General features: G+C 35.9%; 1 protein-coding gene across 5 annotated transcripts in view; it reads right to left on the bottom strand.

Moving 5' to 3' along the window:
- Positions 1-19,573, bottom strand: part of TAF2 (TATA-box binding protein associated factor 2) — a 59,861-nt gene that overhangs the window by 32,277 nt on the left and 8,011 nt on the right. For 4 of the 5 annotated variants that reach the window (XM_066565731.1, XM_066565738.1, XM_066565757.1 and 1 more), the window contains 12 exons: positions 15,288-15,406; positions 13,808-13,949; positions 13,189-13,420; positions 12,683-12,867; positions 12,003-12,116; positions 10,622-10,721; positions 8,905-8,990; positions 5,293-5,428; positions 4,159-4,313; positions 1,849-1,963; positions 1,645-1,754; positions 936-1,001 (listed from right to left, as the gene is read on the bottom strand). In XM_066565731.1, coding sequence (XP_066421828.1) covers positions 936-1,001; positions 1,645-1,754; positions 1,849-1,963; positions 4,159-4,313; positions 5,293-5,428; positions 8,905-8,990; positions 10,622-10,721; positions 12,003-12,116; positions 12,683-12,867; positions 13,189-13,420; positions 13,808-13,949; positions 15,288-15,406 — 1,560 coding nt within the window. The remainder of the gene's footprint in view (positions 1-935; positions 1,002-1,644; positions 1,755-1,848; positions 1,964-4,158; positions 4,314-5,292; positions 5,429-8,904; positions 8,991-10,621; positions 10,722-12,002; positions 12,117-12,682; positions 12,868-13,188; positions 13,421-13,807; positions 13,950-15,287; positions 15,407-19,573) is intronic. The other variant, XM_066565747.1, reaches the window with a different exon arrangement.

Below are 19,573 nucleotides of genomic sequence, written 5' to 3'. Positions count from 1 at the left end.
CAAAGGTCATTCTAAGGTCACTGAAGTATCAGCTCAGGGTAATGCAGCAGGGACCTGAACACAAATGAGCAAAAATAGTCACAAATATTAAGGGTAATTATCCTTCAATATAATTAAACTATTCATATGTCAACTGTCATATGGAAATCATAGCAATGACTTGCTCAATGTAAATACATCTTACAATTTTTTTTCTCATAGTGTATTAGATGAGGTTAAATTTATGAGAATCTGCAACACTTTTAAGGTGAAAAGCAATCTATCCTTCTTCAAAGAGACACCACTGGCTTTCAAGAGCAGAATATTTACTTCCCTCAGCCAGAAAACCAGGTGCCAACACCTCCACTGTCTCTGAGGGTACTGCTGGCTCCAAGTCAAGGATGGTAAGCCAGGTATTTACACTGAGCAACAATTTGCTTCCAAAGAGCTTAACAGCTCCAACTGAAATGAACATCAGTGTGGATTTCAGTACAAAGCACTTCATCATTATTTTAATCCAGAGGAATTCTTTTGTAATTACAGATTTCAGGAACCAGTCTGTATTAGTGGCAGTTAAATGGTCTTCATCAAGATCCAATAAAAATTGCTCTCACTTTGTTTCAAACAAATTCTTGTTTACATTTTACCTATGAAGTCAGGTGAAAGGTTATCATTGAAAATGTGTTAGAGTCAAGAAATTTATTATCACCATACCATGTCCAGATTTTTTATAAAATCTGATTATATTGGTCAACCCATACTTTTTACACTTTGCCAGCATTTCCTAGCTACAGCAGAGAAGTGTCAGAAAAGACAGAGAAATGTGAGATAGTCTTGAAAGTTTTCAGTCATATAATAAAGTACAACTTTATTATCCAATCCTTCAAAATAGCAGGCTTTAGACAAGGGGAAGATGGCTCAGACTCATACTGAGAAACTCCAACAAGCCAACTTACTCCATAGCAGAAAGGTCCATGTCCACCTCTTCTCCATTCATCAGCGGAATCTTTTTCTTCTTATTTCTATTGAAAAAGAGGGGGAAAAAAAAAGTATTACTTACCAGACTGGCAAATATATGTTTAAAACTTAAGTTTAAGAATGCAGAAGTACTCCATGCCTTTCACCACACAACAGCATAATATTCACAAACTTGAGCTATGTAACCATTTCTGTAATTTTTACTCCCACTATTTTTACAATTATACATAAACATAGAAGCTTGAGAAGTAGAATTCAAAGTAACTATCAAAATGCATTAGAAGATGGAGAGACTCTATGAGGGAAGTATGTCACTTTTCTTGTTCCTTAGGTTTACCCAACAGTCCCAGCACTCTCTTCACTTGAGGCACTCCTCTGGCCTACATGTGTCTTCCCTCTAATTTGTGATTCCCATTCAAAGACATTTTGAATAATTTGATTATTTAGAGTCTTCATTCAACTTATTCTACATAAATTAGGTCTTCATAAAACTTCTACAAAATTACTTATAATTAAGAACTGTGTAAAGTTTCTTGCTGTCCTTAAAGAGTATGAAATTCTCCACTTACATCACAGGTAAATCTTATTCAGTAAGATTAAGTAGAAGCATATATTTATCATCAAATGCCCTGAATGTTTTCATAAATCCATAGTAAAAATACCTGCAGTTAGTATTTCAGCTCTTACCTTCTGCTTTTAGAATGGCAAGGTATATCATGTTTAAGACTGTTTTCTTCAATCTGCAATGTATGGTTGAATGAGCCATCAAGTTCTTGCACTGTCACTTTAAGAGGACCCTTCAAGTTCACAAGATTTTGTTATTAACATTAAACTTATGCTTATTAATGTATACACCATACTTGTAGGTTAAATATGGAAAATGCACCTTACCACATATTTCTGAGTCCCAGGAGATGTGTAATCTTGTTTTATTTCCAATTCCAATACATTCCGTTTTCTATTAAATGCAAAGCTACCATAAAATTTTACCACTCCACTCTGATCCCTAATAAGCAGTATAGGAATTCTAGTGCACAATGCAATAGTTATAAAAATCCATGATTCTCAATTCTTAAAACTTGCTTTATGCTTCTTTATTCCCAGAATTTCCCATTCCAAGAAAATTTGGAAATGAAATCACTCATGTTCATTCACGAAATTCTGGGGTTTTACATTCCTTAAATTTTCTTCCCTTTCATGTTTCTTATGGAGAAAAACTGAAATGAAATGAAAACTACCTAGTATGAGGAAATTAATTATGAAAAACTATTCTGGACTCCACCACATCCAATGTCCTTGGCATGCTCTCAGAAAAAGTAATTGTGTAAGACTTCAGTAATTTCAATATGGTTTTACTATGTATTTTAGTTAAATAAAACTAAGGGGAAAATGTAGACATTAGTTTCTGTTTTCTATCCACACTATATTTAACTCCATTATTTTATTGTAGTTTTCCAAACTGGGTCATGTGAGCATTTGTGTGTGTGTGTGTGTGTCTGTTTCAGGTATACATGAAAGTATACAATATGAATGATAAAAAGTAAAAATCTCACTCTAAATTTTTGCCCAGGCAATAATTTCTTCAAGACAATTTTTCCTGTGAATAATTTCATCCTTCATTTCTGTATCACAGCCATTACTACACTTGACTTATAGTAAATTAAAACCCTAAACTGAAGCATTTTGTCTAATGCACACTCTCACAAGTCTCTGACAATATGAGACAAAAGCAAGGGAGGAAAATCTGTTCCTTCATGTCCCAACATTTAAGGGAAGAGCTTCCATATTCAAAGACACTTCTTCTCATACAGAGGTTATTAACTTTCCTCTCAAAATTTGGCCATTTGGCTAAATATCTCAGACTGGTTCTGTTCACGGATGCTGCCTTCCTGAAGCTCTGGGACTTTGTCATCAGGTACAGTTTAAGACATTTTTAGTGGTTTTTCAGCACAAGGTTTACACTCAGCATCAACACAACTCTTGCTAATGGCATAATACAGCACTTCTTAATAGCAGTAAGATCTCCTCCCAAACAACATGAAGACCTTCTGTAAGATCATAGGATCTTATAGGGTAGGAAATCCACTGTCACAGGAATAGCAGTGTTTGAAGCATGGTAGGGAAGTTGCAATCATAGGATTAAATACAAGTTATAGTTACCAGGATCAGCCTTGGGGCCAAAGTATGGAAAAGGTGAAAATAATCCCCAAATGTGTAAGGTACAATTCTTTCTTCCTTACAGAACAGATGCAGTTAGATTCACCCAGCTCAGATAGTAATGCTGACCTTTATCTGTCACTGCAGTGGGAATACAGAACTCCTATTTTTCTTAAGCGCTTGGCACAGCAAGGTATGTAAATCAGAATAATGTGTATTTATATTTTATGAACACTTCTGATGCAAATAAAATACTAATCTCTCAAATTACTCTATAAATACTAATTATATAGTGCTTTTTAGTTAAGATATTGAGATGCATGAATGTTGTTAAGTCAGCTCAAATTAAATACCTTCTTTTGTTGTCTGTTACAACAGTAAGGTATGTTTTTGCTGCAGTCACGTACAACTCTAGCCTGGAGTCACATTAAATAAAACTAACAATGAAACCTGCTAAATGGAGTCACTTCAAATTGCCCCTCATATCAATTCAAAATAAGAAACTCTGTTTCTTGACTAATATCACTTAAATTTGAAGAATCAACACACAAAGGTTTATTTTACCTGAAACTGTACTATTAACACAAGCTACCAAGCTATTAAAGTACATTGCAAACTAATAGTCTGTGCTTTAGGTTACTTATTTCATGGTGATTTACTGGAAATCACATATTAAAATGCACCAGACTATAGTATTTTCCATGTCCCAGTTCAGCATATTTCTATGGGCAGTGTCCTCTGGAATCCTTTTAGTATAATTTGGCCTTAAATTCCAGCAGAGTTCCTGTGTTTCTTTCAAATGAAAACTTAAAATAATGAAATCCCTTCTAGTAAAGAACACGTAGAAAAGCCAGCGCAGTTCAAAGGACTGTGAAAAGATTGTGAACTTGTGGCTCACACATATATCTAATTCACAGAATAATGTACTTAACTGTTTTATGCAAAAATATTTCATGCCCTTCTTCACATTCTTTTGATTGTGCCAATTAAAAAACCAAATTCATTTTCCATATTAACAATCCAGACCAAGAATAAAAAGGATACACCCACTGCTTTATTAAAGGTTGGATGTCTTTGCCTGAGACATTTGAGATAGATTTCAAAAACCCAGATGTGGAAACCAACATCTGACTCCACATGTGTGACTGGAACTTCTGAGATGAAGCAGTACTGGCCAGACTCAACAACTTGTTGAAAACCTAAAATGATAAAAAGTTATTACTTTCCCTAAATACTTATATATAAAATAAGCTTTTCCGTTTAATTTCTGTTTAATTGCAACTAAAGGTCCATAAACTCACTTTCTGATAACTGGCTTTAAAAAAAGGTTTTCAAAATAAAGACTTTACAGGAAATTATTTGCTTGACCATATCAGAAATTTTCAGTCCAAATGTATCTTCCTCCAAGTTACACATACATATGCATATACACAATCCATTAAAAGATCATCAACTGTCAACAATTATCTTTAGTAAAAGAAATCACTGACTATATCTTCTTTTTCAGAAATTAAACATTCATCAGATTCTCTGCAGTATTTTCAACCTGACCACCACTTAAAATAGCTCTAGCACAATAACATATATGTTTTCCCTAAAAATAACCTCAAACCAAGGCAAAAACCGCCAACCCCCCAAAAACCTGAAGCAGATGAGAAAACATCACTCATTTTTTAACTTTTTATTTGTAGCACCCTATTCTTTCACAAGTATGTCACAAAAGATAATTAGTGAAGAAGCAAAACTACAGTTCTGCAGAAGTTCAGTATTTCAGAATAAAATTACAATATTCTATTCAAATGCTTCTCTAATACCAGCATCTAAGTTTCATCTAGCACTGAAAACTTCATATAATGAGAGAGCTGGAGCTGGATTCTCATTATTTATAATTTCATTAGGTTAGCTCACAGCAACACCAGTCAGGGACAGGAAAACTGGCTCTCAGTGTTAACAACAAATCAAAATAAGAGAATATGCAGCATATAAAAAGTACTGTAAGTTATGCATAAGAATCCTAACCCAAATGACCAAATGTTTGTGCAGTCCTGCTAAAATTGAAACCATAAATGGAATCCTATGATGACCTGTTCTCTACATCTCTGAACTCTATTTCATGAACAGAAATGCAACTGAAGACAAGGAGTTTTTTATATTCCACATAATCATCTAAATACCTACCTGTAACATGAACTCCATGCTAATTCTGTTCTCAATCAGTCTCATAACAAGATGTGCTTTACACTGGAACATCGTGTAATACTCCCAGGACAGTGTATGGGGGTGTTTGATAGAAAAATGTAAATGTGAAGCAGGGCTGGAAAAAAAAATCAAAAAAACATCTATTTTGCATTTTATTGAATGAAATTTAAAATGTACCCGAGCAACCAAGCTTAGAGCTGCACCAACAATTACTTAGGATTTCTTGTACTGCCTTAGTTACAAATCATGGCACGCTTAAAAGGACCACTCACTTATCCAGAGAGGTGACAGTACCTGGCATACAGCAAGTACTGTACAGAGATTAATGGCACATGATAGCTGCTGTGTAGGGCTGTGGAGACAATGGGAGCACCAGCACATTGAGCAAGGAACCTGTGACTGAGTCTGGAAATTACTCATGAATCAGCAATCTTCCTGCACCACTTCCATTTAAGAGTGACTGTATAGAGTGAATATTTTGTATTTAAATAAACTATTATTGCAATTCAAGAAAAGTAGGAGTTTTACAATTCACAGAACACTTTCATGTGATGGGCCTAAGGAGTTTCTTTCCTTTTAATTTAGTTAGCATCTTTATCTTTCAATATTTTGGCAAACTTGGTATCTTCTAAATCAGGTAACATGGCAAAGAAGACTAGGCAGGTAATATTTAATCCTTGAGAAGAATAAGACTTTTTTGCCTCCTTTTAAAGAGACTCTTATTTGAGAAGAAGAAATTATTAATAGTCTGACTTAATTTTCTTGATGAACCAAGCCTATGGCAACTGTATGTGGCTTAGCTATGTTTCTTCTTTTAGTATTTTTCACAGGACATCTGAGTTTTCCATGAATGAGTAACACACATCTGAAGAAACCAGGTTTGCTGAGGTTCACTAGCAAATGAAAAGACAGTACCAGCATTTAGCTCCTTGTCTGCAGCCCTTAATATTTCAGATGGCAAGAATCAAGGTAGCTGCAATACCTTAATAACTTTTCCATTCTTCTATGTACTGGGAGAATCTCTTGACTTTGCTCATGAGTATCTGCTTAAACATCTTAAGAAGATACAAAAAGAGAAGTGTTTCTAAATTTAAGCAAGTATTACCCTTCTTAGGTACAGTAATTTTGTGAAAAAGAAGTATGTAGGTTAACTCCTTCTTTGTAGTTGATAAGCAGTTGCTGAAGCTCTCCTTATCACAATTCTGTTGTTCTGGATACTTCTCTATTCTGAGGTAGGGAAGGATTAGCAACCATGAAAGAATTGAAATTCAAGGAGGAAACTGAGGTTGTGGCTCAGACATTATATAATAATTTGGTCCCAGAATAAAAACTATCCAGCTTCAAATTTTACAGTTGATTGACTTTTGTAAAATTCTTTTCTTGCAAATTACAACTGAGCCAGTACCCACAATCCCAAGATCTCTTTTTAAATTTACTAAGTGTTGATTGATTTTGGTACTGGTTACATTATTTAACTGCAAAAAAAACTGACACAAGTTTGCATTTGACAGTTACATCTTGTAGTTCACTCAATATTAACACATTTCTTCAGATTATATTTTTCTTCAATCATTATTTTATTGAACTGGCACCAAAACAGTGTTAAAATTACCAATATGGACCTAAAGCCTTTGTCAAAGTAGACAGTGAAGCAGCTTTTCCACAGAATATTATAATGCTCATGCTCCTGAAAAGAGTCCAGCCATTCAATATAAACCCTGTTAGTAAGCTTCTTCCATATGAAACATAGAGTTTTTAATTTTTACAGTAGGGTGGTACCAGCACAATCAAAGGCTGAAGAGAACCACAGCCTGAGAGAGGAGGACAGGAAATGAAAAGGTTACACACAAAGCTTCGCTCTGAAGCTTTCATGCACACAGCAGTTAATCTGCAGTTTTCTTTCCTGCATTTTCCCAGGCTCTGGGATTTTGACTTTTAGAATAAGTACTCGGGAGTGCAGTGCTGGTACTACACCAGACATAAACAGGAAGAATCTGAGACCTTTGTTTTGCACACAAATTAATCTGTGTGTCTGAAGGAAGTTGGGTTTTTGGTTTTTATTTCCCTTGATGATTTATTATATTTTACTTCTAATTTAGCTGAAAAATGAGATTATTACTTAACACAAATTTTCTTCATATTATTATTAATTGGAACTACTGTGCTGCAAATACATTTGCCAGCTGTGTCATAACAAGTAGAACAAAGAAATGAAATGCACAGAATATACTGGAGAAAAATGTTCTAGGCCCCATTATGAAAATACTTCCCTTCAATACAAATTATCTCTCAGAATCAGGAACAAATCCATAATTTACATACCAGGGAACTCTGCAATCTACAAAGAACAGCAAGTTGTAATTCATACTTAAGTGATGCTGTGGTTATTATTAACAAGCTGTAACACAATGAAGTAGTAAAATAACTAGAAACAGTTTCCAGCAATATATCACAGCAAGGAAACACAACTTTAAGAGCACTAGAACAAGATTTTCTCAATTATTCATGTCCAATTCTAGAATAAATATAGTGCAACTAGTAAAATAAACAGTTAGAAAGAGATTTTGATTTTAGTGAATCTCCTTATTTAAAAATGTGGCCCTTAATTCTAGTGTCATCTGATCTTATTACAGTGAATGTAGTGATTTTCAAAATTCATTCAGTTCTAAACCCAGAGTTTTAACTTTAAATTAACAAAATATGGATTTGCACACTATCAAGTGCAAAAGAGCCACTGTTCTAGACAATTTTGGTTGTATTTTCATAAGACAAGGGCTTCTGCTGCAGTAAAGAACAGAAGTTGACATAGTAGTCTACCTGCACAGGCTCAATCTTGCAGTTGTGTACATGCTGCTTGTGTGTTTCCAAAAGCAACTCTTGTAAGGCTGTGTTAAATGGAGATCAATTTATGCAAGAAAAGAAAAACCCAGCAAAAGTTTGTCGCCAAAACCCATATCAACTTACTGATCTGACATGTAGCAGTATTTTCCACCACCAGTGTTTAGCACTTCTCATTGGGTAGTACTGGAGTATTGCAAGAGAGGGAAGGGGAATCATTCTAAGCTACACACACTGAAGCTACAATTATTGGGAAAATAAAAACCCAGCCAGTTCACACTGGTAACTAATAGTAGTTCACAGATGACTGATCTAATAATTTTCTACCCCCAATATACTAAGGAATCTCAGTCTAAGACTACAAGGTGGTATCTGAGAGCAGAAAGAAAAAAGAGCAAAGAAATAGAAAGCTGATGATACCATGAAAAAGCCTGAAAATCACTAACCACTCCAGAAACAGCTCACATCAAAATTCTGGCTCCATGTTGTCTCTTATCCTCTTACTAAAAAGCAGTTTCGTAACAGCATTAAAAACATTCATTATGCTTCATTTCCTTTGAGATTCAAATTGAAAGAAATAAAAAACAACAGTTAGAATATACTCAAGATGTACTTTATGAGACTGGTAATACATGCCTTGGGCAGCTCGAGATCTTCAGCCTTTGGCCTTGTGCTACACAACACACCCAAGGCATATATTAATGGCCCCATAAAAACATACCCTGCAATGACTTGCAGCTTAAATAAACATACTTGTCTTTCTCTTTTCCTCCTCCGAATATTGGATGCAGTAAAACTCCTCCAGTCTTCAGTTCGTATGCCACGATTTGATCTAACTCCTAAGAACAAAATACATAAGTAAGCATAATTTTGAAGAGCAGAAAAATTATTTAAAGAAGACAGGAAAGCTTTTAATATTGTTCAAATCATACCTCCTAATAAGTTTGTTTACAAAGGGAGAAGTATTTTAAAATCAAGGATGTTCCTCAAATGACAAACAATAATAAAACAGTAGAAATTAGTATTTCATACTTTTTCAGGGGCTGAACAGGGGGCTAATGCCCAACAGTGCTTAACTACCTTATAACCACACTATTATTATTCAATAAATAAGTTGTCTTTGACCAAAAGAAATAAATGTGATGAGTATTTCATGCAGTGGAAAACAACAACAGATACACACACACAAATAAATATAATAGATTAAATATAGATATAAATAAATAAATATATCTGTCTGGCCCAAGCTCTGTACTGGTTCTGAACTTGTGTGATGCCAGGTTAACAAGCATACCTTAAGGCAGGATGTTCGTAAGGGCTCCTAAGGGTGACTTTTGTCACCCAAAAGTCAACATGAATCAAATTGTGTCAGCTTAAGGACAGGAAATGGAAACTGATGCCTGTCTACAATGCACTGTTAAAGATCTTCCAAATATTTATATGTGTTGAGATTTATTGATACATATCAACTTGCACACCTTCATATATTGGTAATACTGAAAAAGGGCAGAACTGGAGCCTGTGACAGTAGCACCTCTCAATTCTACGTGGACACCTATAGTTTAGTGTGGACAGATGTGGAACAACATGAGCAACTTCTGCTGCAGACAGCAGTGAACTCTTCCAAAAGACCTCCACCCAGTTCTGCTGCTCTCTGCAGCACCCACACCTCTAGCACAGACAACACCAGACTGGTGAACTAAATGAGCATTAGGCAGAGAAGGACATGGTACTGGGTCCCCAGGTGAGTAAGGGATGTAAATGGAGCAAGCAGAGTTAGGATTTACTTTTTGGAATAGGGAGAGTAAGAGAAGGTGATGAGAGAAAGAAGATATGTATCTTTTTGTGAATAAATGTTACTTGCAAAGAATGAGGAGTCATTGCTGCTACCACTAGAAAGTACCTGTCTCAAAGATTACATTTAGAAACGTAAGCTCTAGATAGAAATTTGTTTTCCAAGAAAAGAAATCACTTCAGACAGGGAGCTTTGTACTGTTTCATTATTTCATTTAGTACTTTAATGATACTAAAAGATACCTGAACCACCACTGATCATAGCTAATACTGGAGCCTTCCTGAGCTATATGGATAGCCATCACAGTATAAGAAACTCACCAAATACAAATTCTTACGAATCCTATACTTCTATCCTAAGTATTCCAAAAGTAGTATCTTTTTTTGACTCTTTTTTTTTTGTTCAGGAGTCCAAACAAAAAGAGGAAAACTGATTGCATGGAGAGACAACAACAATTATTATTCATTATCCATACGTCAGTAACAAAAATCTATTTTGCTTTGTATGCTTGGTGTTCTTCCTTGCAGCAAGTGGTAAAAATATTTCAGCTCCGAGGTTTGTCACTACTAAAAAGGTCTTTAGATTGCAATGCAAAGCTATATTATATTCAGGTTTTATGCTGTATTTTCTTTGAAGCAAAATGTCCAAAAGGTACAGAAAACGCTATGATGTTACCTGTTTAATCCAGTGGCGATACTCATTAACACCAAAGGTTTTTTTCATCCAAAGGCCATAAATGTAACCAGAGATTCCCTTTAGCACCCATTCATCTGACCTATATAAGAAAGAAACATGAATTATATCACTTCAGAGGATATTTTGTAAGAGATGGTATTTTTGACCAACTCAAAAATAGCCACAAATTTCAAGAGGTTGTATAACTTCTCTAAGTCAACAGAAGTCTGATGAGCTGTTAACCAATTTATGGAACTTGGCACCTGGACAGAACCAATGAAACTGAAAAGTCAGTGAAAACTGAACTTTTACCACAGAAATCCAGATTAAAATATAAAACCTACTTTAGCTAAAACAATAATAATAAACAGGTGGAAATGGACATTAAAGTTAAAGCAACTGCTAATCAATATGATCTTTATTTCCTAGTACACAACTCTGTGAAGTGCAGAAGACCTGGACAGCAAGTAGACAAAATACCTATCTCACAATTTGTTTGACACTCTTTTAAACACACCTTCTGTAAGTTATGTTCTAAGAGAGAAAAAACAGACAAAAACTAAAACTAGATCATGATCATGAACTAGAACCTTAAACAGAAAAATGACATTGTACACAGGATATGATGAAGTAAACAGAACAAGAACATACAAAAATGGAGTCATGAAGGATGCAAAAATTGCCTTCATTACAGAAGTAGGTTAGAAATAAAGAAGGGAGCCACAGAAATTACAACAGTACAAACATCAATTTAAGAACATGTTGATTTCCCTTGTTTTTAAGACAAATATGTTCTGGGATGTAGGCTTTTGCCATTAAAAAAAGTAATTGGCTACTTGTCCCTAGTAAATAAACTGCATGCAAAAGGATTTAAGATAAATACTGATCAGAACTGCAAGAGCCATTTGGGGAGGTTTTCTGAGACATGGAGTTACAGCCATCTTAGCAGGGATTTTCCTATTTGACACTAATTTCTGCATTCTCCTCCCTGAAAAACTTAACTTATTAGTTCTGTGCTCTATAAGTACTCTGCGTGCAGGCTATACTTCATCATCCAAAATATCTAACAGAAATTGATAATGCAAAAGAATTAGCTTTCTAAAATTTTCAGACACCAAAGCACACTACAACATTCAGGAAGATATATTCAATCTATACAATCTTTGGAGCTTTTATCTCTCACATTCTCCTTTCAAAACAACAAAAAATACTAATGGATTTTCATTTATTGAGCTTATTATTCTTACATTTTTTCCCATTTTTGCTTTCTTCTACAATTACTGTTTTACTTATTTATTCGATAAAATGCAATTTGCAAATTAAACTTTGAACTTCCTAGATCCTCCCAATTTTCTGGAGAATACTGTGGTAAAATACTTACCAGGACATTCTGGATATGAAACATCCAAAGAATTGCTGGGCCAGGGCCTGTGCCAAGCATCTCCTTGTCAGTGGAGTTTCATCTATAATCATTGCGCTGTGCAAGAGATTTGTGCTGGGTCCCCACAAAAAGAAAATAACACAACATGAGCATTGGCTCCAAAGAAACAAAAGAGACCTTGCCTTAAAAACCAAAACAAGTAAAATAATTTCTTCAGTGTTTTTTCAGTGAGATAGTAACATATTTTTTAATTTTTAATAATCTTAATTGAGGTAGATCTCCTGCTATTATCATCTATACACAACTCTCTGTATGAAGTCTAAGTAGTTTAACTGGTGACATTCTCTTGGATTCCTGATACCTTATTTCAGCTGGAGAAAAATAAAACACAATCATATTTCTGCACTTAATTTGAGATTAAATACTTCATGCATGGCATTTCTAATTCAGAAGGAAAATCACCACCAGTTTTTTCTTAAAGTAAATGCAACATCTTTATAACAGATAAAAATGGAAATGGCGTTAAAACCCCATAATGTCGATATAAACAAGCCTTTTCAAACTAGGAAGCCCAACACTCAGGCTATAAAAATAACCAGTTTCACACATTTCTCAACAGTCTTGGATCTAGACCTTCTAGGCCCGTGGATTTAAAAGGTGCAATTTTCTCAAATACTAACCTGAAAATACTCATGGAGGCATAAGCAGCTACTTCAACATAAGCTTCATCTATAAAAACAGTCTTGAAACAGGAGTAAGGATAGCGGCAGGTAAGAATCTCCTCATAAAATTCAAACACCTCATGAAGGTATGATGTGGTATGTTTGAGCAGTGGGAGAAGTTGTGGTAAGCAAAAGTGAGTCACCTACAAACAAAGGAAAATTAGTTACAAGACCTACAAACATATTTACATACATAAATATCAAATTATATATCTCAGGGAAGAAAGCCAATTTCAACTAAATTTGCCCCATAAATAAAGACATAAATGGAATTGCTGCTTATTTAAAGGCTTTTTTTCTGAGATAAATTTAAATGCAGGCATTACAAGACAAGCTTTATCATACAACTGTACTAATGAAGGTTGATCTAGAAATACCCATTCTTGGACTAATATATACTGACTGCAACATGAAACATCAGTAATTCTTTAGAAAAAAAAGGAGGCTTCTTTGATGAAGATTACCTCATGCATGTATGGATCAACAAGGATTTCAAAAGGTCCAATTGCCAAGGAGATGTTAGAAGCTGCAGTTGGAATAGTCAACATGTAATGAAAAGTCTTCTTTCTCATATCATGGGTGTATACAGTTTCTACCAAATCTCCATTTGAAACAGCTACCATTGCAGCATCTACAGTATACTCAAGTTTCCAGGTACACAGCTCAGAATATGAATCCACACAAGGAAACCAAAATCTAGAAAAGTGAAGATTAGGGGAAAATGGTTATCAATTATACTTAATAATTATACTCTTTTTCACAGATGATTTTTCTTTCAAGTTCCAAACTATATCCCTAATACTTTAAGAATATATGAATGTTGACATACTGACTTCTACAATACATTAACTTTATAAAGCTTTACAAGCTTTTTTTGTCTTTACCTCTTGCTGAGCTATAAAGACTAGACATTCTAATTACTAGTCATTAGATGCTACTTCACATCAGTAAGCTCCTTTGAAGCACAAATTAAATTTTAGAATTTTTTTAAACTTGAAATAATTAAAATAAATTATTTGTATTTCCTACACTTTGAGAGTAAATAGGAAATACAAATCTAACATTCAAAGACAGTTTTCTTACCTTGTAGAATTTTGATAACCACATGAAAAGACATGAGCCCCTCTTTCTGCCATGTTGCCCTCCATGTCGGGTACCACAAAATGAAGGCCTCCTTTTGGCTGGTCCAGAGAAAAGTTTATATGCACCTTCAGGACTTTTAACTCTGCAGCACAAAGACCAAAACTGAGTAAGTATATACAACTTACATGAAAGTTATTGTAGAATATTAACTCAGTTTTGGACTCCAGGTCTTTAAAGACTATGATAACTTCATTCTCATGGACTTCCCAGTCCACTTACAAAGTACAGCTCAAAGCTTACAAAACTGAGACCTCCCTAAGCACAACTCACAGGAGATGCATTTACAAAAATCTTTACTAATTAATAAAAACTGCAATTGGAGTCACATTTCATCTTCTAATTCCCCAACAGTAAAGCATATTTATATAGACTGTATCCTAACTATGAACTTGGCATCTTGCTGAAAAAATTTTCTCCAAAAACTCTATGAAGCAGGCACATTCTTAAAAGACATATTATTATCATTTGCAGTTGCTTAAAATCTCTTATTATAGTTAATACTTTTCCTGTAAATTAAGTGTCTTCACTTTGGTTTAGGTTCACAGAAATCTCACCTATGAATAGATTGGCAATCCAAGCATAGGCTGAAATTTATCCAACAAGTGTCACCATATTCTGGCATTCAAACATTGAAAAGTGAAATCATAAATGTTTGAATATTTTCCCTTCTAGGCTTGCTCCTCTTGTGTAAGGCAACAGGAACTTACACAAAAATTAAAATAAACAAAAATGTCTTTTCCATTAAGGTGCATTTGACAATACTGCATGAGTCAGCCTCGCGTTATTCTTTCAGAGGTCTCATAAATCCATGGGTCTTTCAGAAGTCTCATAAATCCATGGGAAAAACCAATAAAACCATGCAAGAAATAATACAAGAAATGAGTAGATCCTGGTAAGAAAATACACAACACTGGAGAGTAACTTATTACAACGGTTCCTTATTCCAGGATCCAGTGTGCCAGTTTATACAGGAGTCTACTTTCACACCAAATCAATTTTAAAGTGACCATTCTTGAAGTGAGGTAGCATAAAATTAGTAGAGCTTTGTAAAAAGATGTATATACTATATCCTTGTAAATTATTTTTTTGTTGGACCATATATATTGTAAGCAGCTTCAAAATTACAATTTAACCCCCAGGGTGCTTCATTATTCCCACTTCCCCAAGTATTCTCCTGGGGTCATGACCACCCAAGAGTATGTTTGTATATAGTGTCAAGAAGCCTTGCAACACTCCTCCCTATAATCAAAAAGTGAAATTATTTTTCAGAATTCAAGTGGAGAGGAAAAAGGAAACAGTAATCACAAATTCATAAGATAATGTAAAACTACTTCTATTTCTTCAAAGCTACTATCTTCCTAAGCAAACTTGTAGCTGACAACTCTGAATTTAAATTAATTTTTCAGTATGGTCTCTTTACCGTCAACATGTTTCCACAGCTCCGAGGGAACCTTAATGCAGAGCTCTCCGTTTCCAGCATCCGGGTCCACAGCACTGACAGCGGCAGCATAGGCATTGGAGAAATAGTTGAGATTCCTCCTGTCAGAAATAGCCAGTTAATTCTTAAAGTACAGTTGTGGTGAACCACAAAAATCAACCGTGGTTGTTAAGACTGTGTTTCTATGCACTGAATTTCAAGGTGCGTGGACAACCAAGTGTTTTGTTTTGTTTTTAAAGGAGTGGAAGAGAAAAGGAGTAAAGATTAGATTTCAACAACCAGAACTTAAAATATGGCTCTTGCAAAAGTGATCTGTGATCAAAAAGACTTAAACATCAATAACTCCCAATAAATTGAGAAATGCTCAGTGTTGTTTTCTTGCCAATAAGAGTAATAACTACATTTATTGGAATAGAAATTAAAAATTCTGGGTTTTATTTTGGATGAAGTTTGTATCTTTATTCTAAAGCTCTGTCTTGAAGATCTGCATATATTGCAGATATTGCATATATTGCAGATATTGCATATATCCTCATATATTGCAATCTTGCTCTTATTTTGCTTTTCTAAATGTGAGATTTTAGCTTGGCAATGGTATTTTTCCCCTTTAGCCTGATGGATAGAAATAGGGGTTTTTTAATGCACTTGTAAATAACACATAAAATATGTTAAGAGTTCTGGCCTTAATACACAAAAACAGAAATATGTGTTATACTTCTTAGTTTCAAAATATTCTTCTTTTTAAAGTGTACCGTTATTTATTTAAGATGCAAACACAGTTGTTGTAATCAGGTTTGAGCAACTACGTATCAGTGTGGATTCCTTTAAACCCCTCAGGGAAATCCCCAGGGCCTTGCCCTGGAAGAATATACCATAGAGCCTCCACCTAGGCTGAAAGAGAAGACTTCCCCATGGACCCTCCCAGCACCAATCCACCCCAGTTTTCATTCCCCACGTGTTCCTAATGCTTGTGGTTTCTCCTTTCCCTCTTTCCTCCTTGGCTGTGGTATCCCTGGTGGCCAGCCCCATCTTCCCTGTAGGGCAATATCCTTTGTCCTGCCCTCTGTACCACCCCCGAGCCCTCAGACCATTGGCCACTGATCCCTAATTAACCTTGTGCACACCACGTGGCTTGGTCTTCTGTCCCTGATTTCCCATTTGCTGTGCTGGAATAAACCTTGGCTGGAATTTAGCAAACAAAAGGCCCTTCTGCCTCTCTTTGCTGACCTAGCTGTGGTGAGTGTAGACTTTACTGCTTTGCCTGAATGCTCACCCAAGCTGCTTTTCCACATGAGATGCTCTTTGGGAAATAGGCAGCAGCATCCACCATCTATACCCCACACTGCTACAAAATCAGCTGCTCATTAACTGCTCACTTCACTACAAAGTCAGATCATTACTTCAGTTATGACTTAGTTTAATTGCTTTCTACTGAAATGAGCAGGAACAAGCTTATGTCTTCTGTTAAAGTACTTATGAGCAGGATGTTACCTTATTAGTTAATGTGATTATATTTAACTATTGTTAAATAGTTCAAAAATAACACTGCTTTTACAGTTTTATGTGATAGTTTCTATACTTTTTCAAAATGGATTTCTAAACTGTTTAAAGCATGGGAGCAAAAGCCTCTCATCCATCATCTTAATTCTAATTCTCCAGTACACGCAGTTTTTCAAAAGCTTACACAACTCTATACCGGAAGAGAAAGTGTTTGACTAACTTATCACCCTTTCCACAGAATTTAGGTATTGCTGATGAATCCAAGCACAAGCAGGACACAATCAAGCAAAAAGCAGTCATGGAATCACAGAGCCACAGAACACTCTGGGTTGGAAGGGACCTCCCAAGGTATCTAATCCAACTTTCCTGGGGGAGGACAGGGACATCTTGCACTAGATGAGATGGCTCAGAGTCCTGTCCAACCAGACCTCCAATGTTTCCAGGAATGGGGCATCTACCACCCACCTGGGAAACCAGTTCCAAGGTTTCACGGCCCTCACAGTAAGAGAGTTCTTCCTTGCACCTGTCCAAACCTACCTTCTTTTAGTTTAAAACCATTACCCTTTGCCCTACTGTAACAAGCCCTACTAAAAAGTCTGCCCCATCCTTTTTATAAAGCCCCCTCTAAGTATTGAAAGGTTGCAGTAAGATCTTCCTAGAGCTGTTATCTTCTCCAGGCTGAACAACCCCAACTGCCTCTGCCTTTCCACACTGACAGGTGCTCCATCCCTCTTACCATCCTGGTGGCCTTCTCTGGATCTGCTCCAACAGCTCCATGATCTTCTGTGCTGAGGGCCTCAGAGCTGGACACAGCACTGCAGGTGGGATCTTACCAGAGCAGAGCAGAGGAGCAGAATCCCCTCCCTAACCCTGCTGCCCACACTGCTGGTGATACAGCCCAGGACACCGCTGGCTTTTTGGGGTGCAAATGAACACTGCCAGCTCATGCTGAGCCTCTCATCCATCAGCACCCTTAAGCCCTTCTCTGCAGGGCTGCCTGCAATCCCTTCATCCCCCAGCCTGTACTGATACTGGCCATTGCCCTGACCCAGGTGCAGGATCACTGCACTACAATGGAGTAAATGAACTTTTGGCTGAGGACTCCACCTTCCAAAGAATTTGAAGTCTACACGAAGCAGACATGATCTCATTTCAGGATTTTGCTCTCATCTAACCATTCTCCGTTCACCATCCACGGAGAAAGCAACCCACATTACAGTACCTTACTTGGAAGAACAAAGTGTAATTAACCATGTCACCACCAGCATTCTGTAAGTCTGGGTATGTCAAATACCCTGCTTAATATTCCGAGTCTTGCACAGCTATAAAAAATTTTGCTAAAACTCTAAAATATATTGAGAACATATTTTCATGTAGTTCTTCATCTTTGGCAATAATAGTGCACAAATTCCCTGGCACCACTACCAAGGCTGAGAATGTCAGGAGCAGTAAACTTTTCTACTTTGTTTGAAAGCTTCTGAATAGCAAATGGGACCATTTCTGTAGAGAATCTCACAAACCTCAAGTTTAAATATATTTTTCTTTTCCTTTTTCGCACTTAACTATACCTAAAGGTAGGATATAATGCCAACAAGTTTTAAAAGGAAAAGGTTCAGTTTGTACCCTGGAATACAGTATAACTTCAGGTATAGCCCCAGAACAATTCCAGCCCACTTAAACTCCAGCTGCTGTGCTGCCTCTTAGCCTCACTCACGCATCACTACTACCTCACCCACTAAGGAGAATGTTCATCTGATCCTGTAGGGATGCAGCTGAGAGTGTCAAATGGGCAAGTAAGTCCTTTTTTTCTAATCAGGCAGCTTTTAGTTATCTGTCATACTGAGGGGTCAAAGAACCTCCCTGAGCAAAGTTGCTTTAAGCTGTCCTTCAAATGGCACCCTATACCTTATATAAAGGCAAACAAATACCACTGGGAAAACTCAATTTAAAAAGAGTCTGCATGACTAAGAACTGTAAGTAATCAAAAAAAGCTAGCAACAGAAAACCACAGTAACATTCTGTTAGACTGTGTTTAATTTTACTCCAAACTGTTTCTGAAAATTGACTATTATTGATAGGGATCCCTTTCCTACACAGTGAGAATTTGTTCAAACTTAGAGAATTGTGATGAGCTTGTAGCTACATTTTAAACATCACTGTGTTCACAGACAAGAAAAGGTTATGATTTTACAGCAAAGTAGGGAGAATCCAGAGCTTAACATTTTATGGAAAACAAGTCTATTCTTATATTTCTATTTTTGTGAAGTGTTCTAGTTCAAATGGGTGATTCATTGTAAAAGGAATCCATTAAAGGCATAGTACCACAGATTAATCTTTTCATAGAGTGAACTATTCTCAATAAACTACATATGGCCATTTTAAGAAAAACAGAGCACATGCCAGAAGTTACAGTCCAAGGAACAATGATAAATTTTCCTAATGCTAAGTGTAGATTGACAATGAAAAAATAAATGTGTATTCATGGTCTTTTCCCAACAGAGATACATTCTGTTATCAGCATTCACCCCAAACACTGTTAATTACAGCCCAAGGGCATGCAGCTTGAGCAACTGTAAAGAAGCAATGCTACAGAGATTTATTTTTTAAAATTACTAAATTGATATTAGTAGCTGCACCAGTGCTACAAATGTATGTGCCAAACACACAGTCTATAAACCACTGTTTTCCTACAGTACTTAACATCAACTTGGCAAAATAAGTTATTTGCTCTGCCTGTAATGCATTACTCTTCATAACCAGTAATTCAA

This window comes from Molothrus aeneus, chromosome 1 (assembly GCF_037042795.1).
Source record: "Molothrus aeneus isolate 106 chromosome 1, BPBGC_Maene_1.0, whole genome shotgun sequence".
Taxonomy (NCBI): Eukaryota; Metazoa; Chordata; class Aves; order Passeriformes; family Icteridae; genus Molothrus; species Molothrus aeneus.
This window is presented reverse-complemented; position numbering and strand designations above follow the sequence as displayed.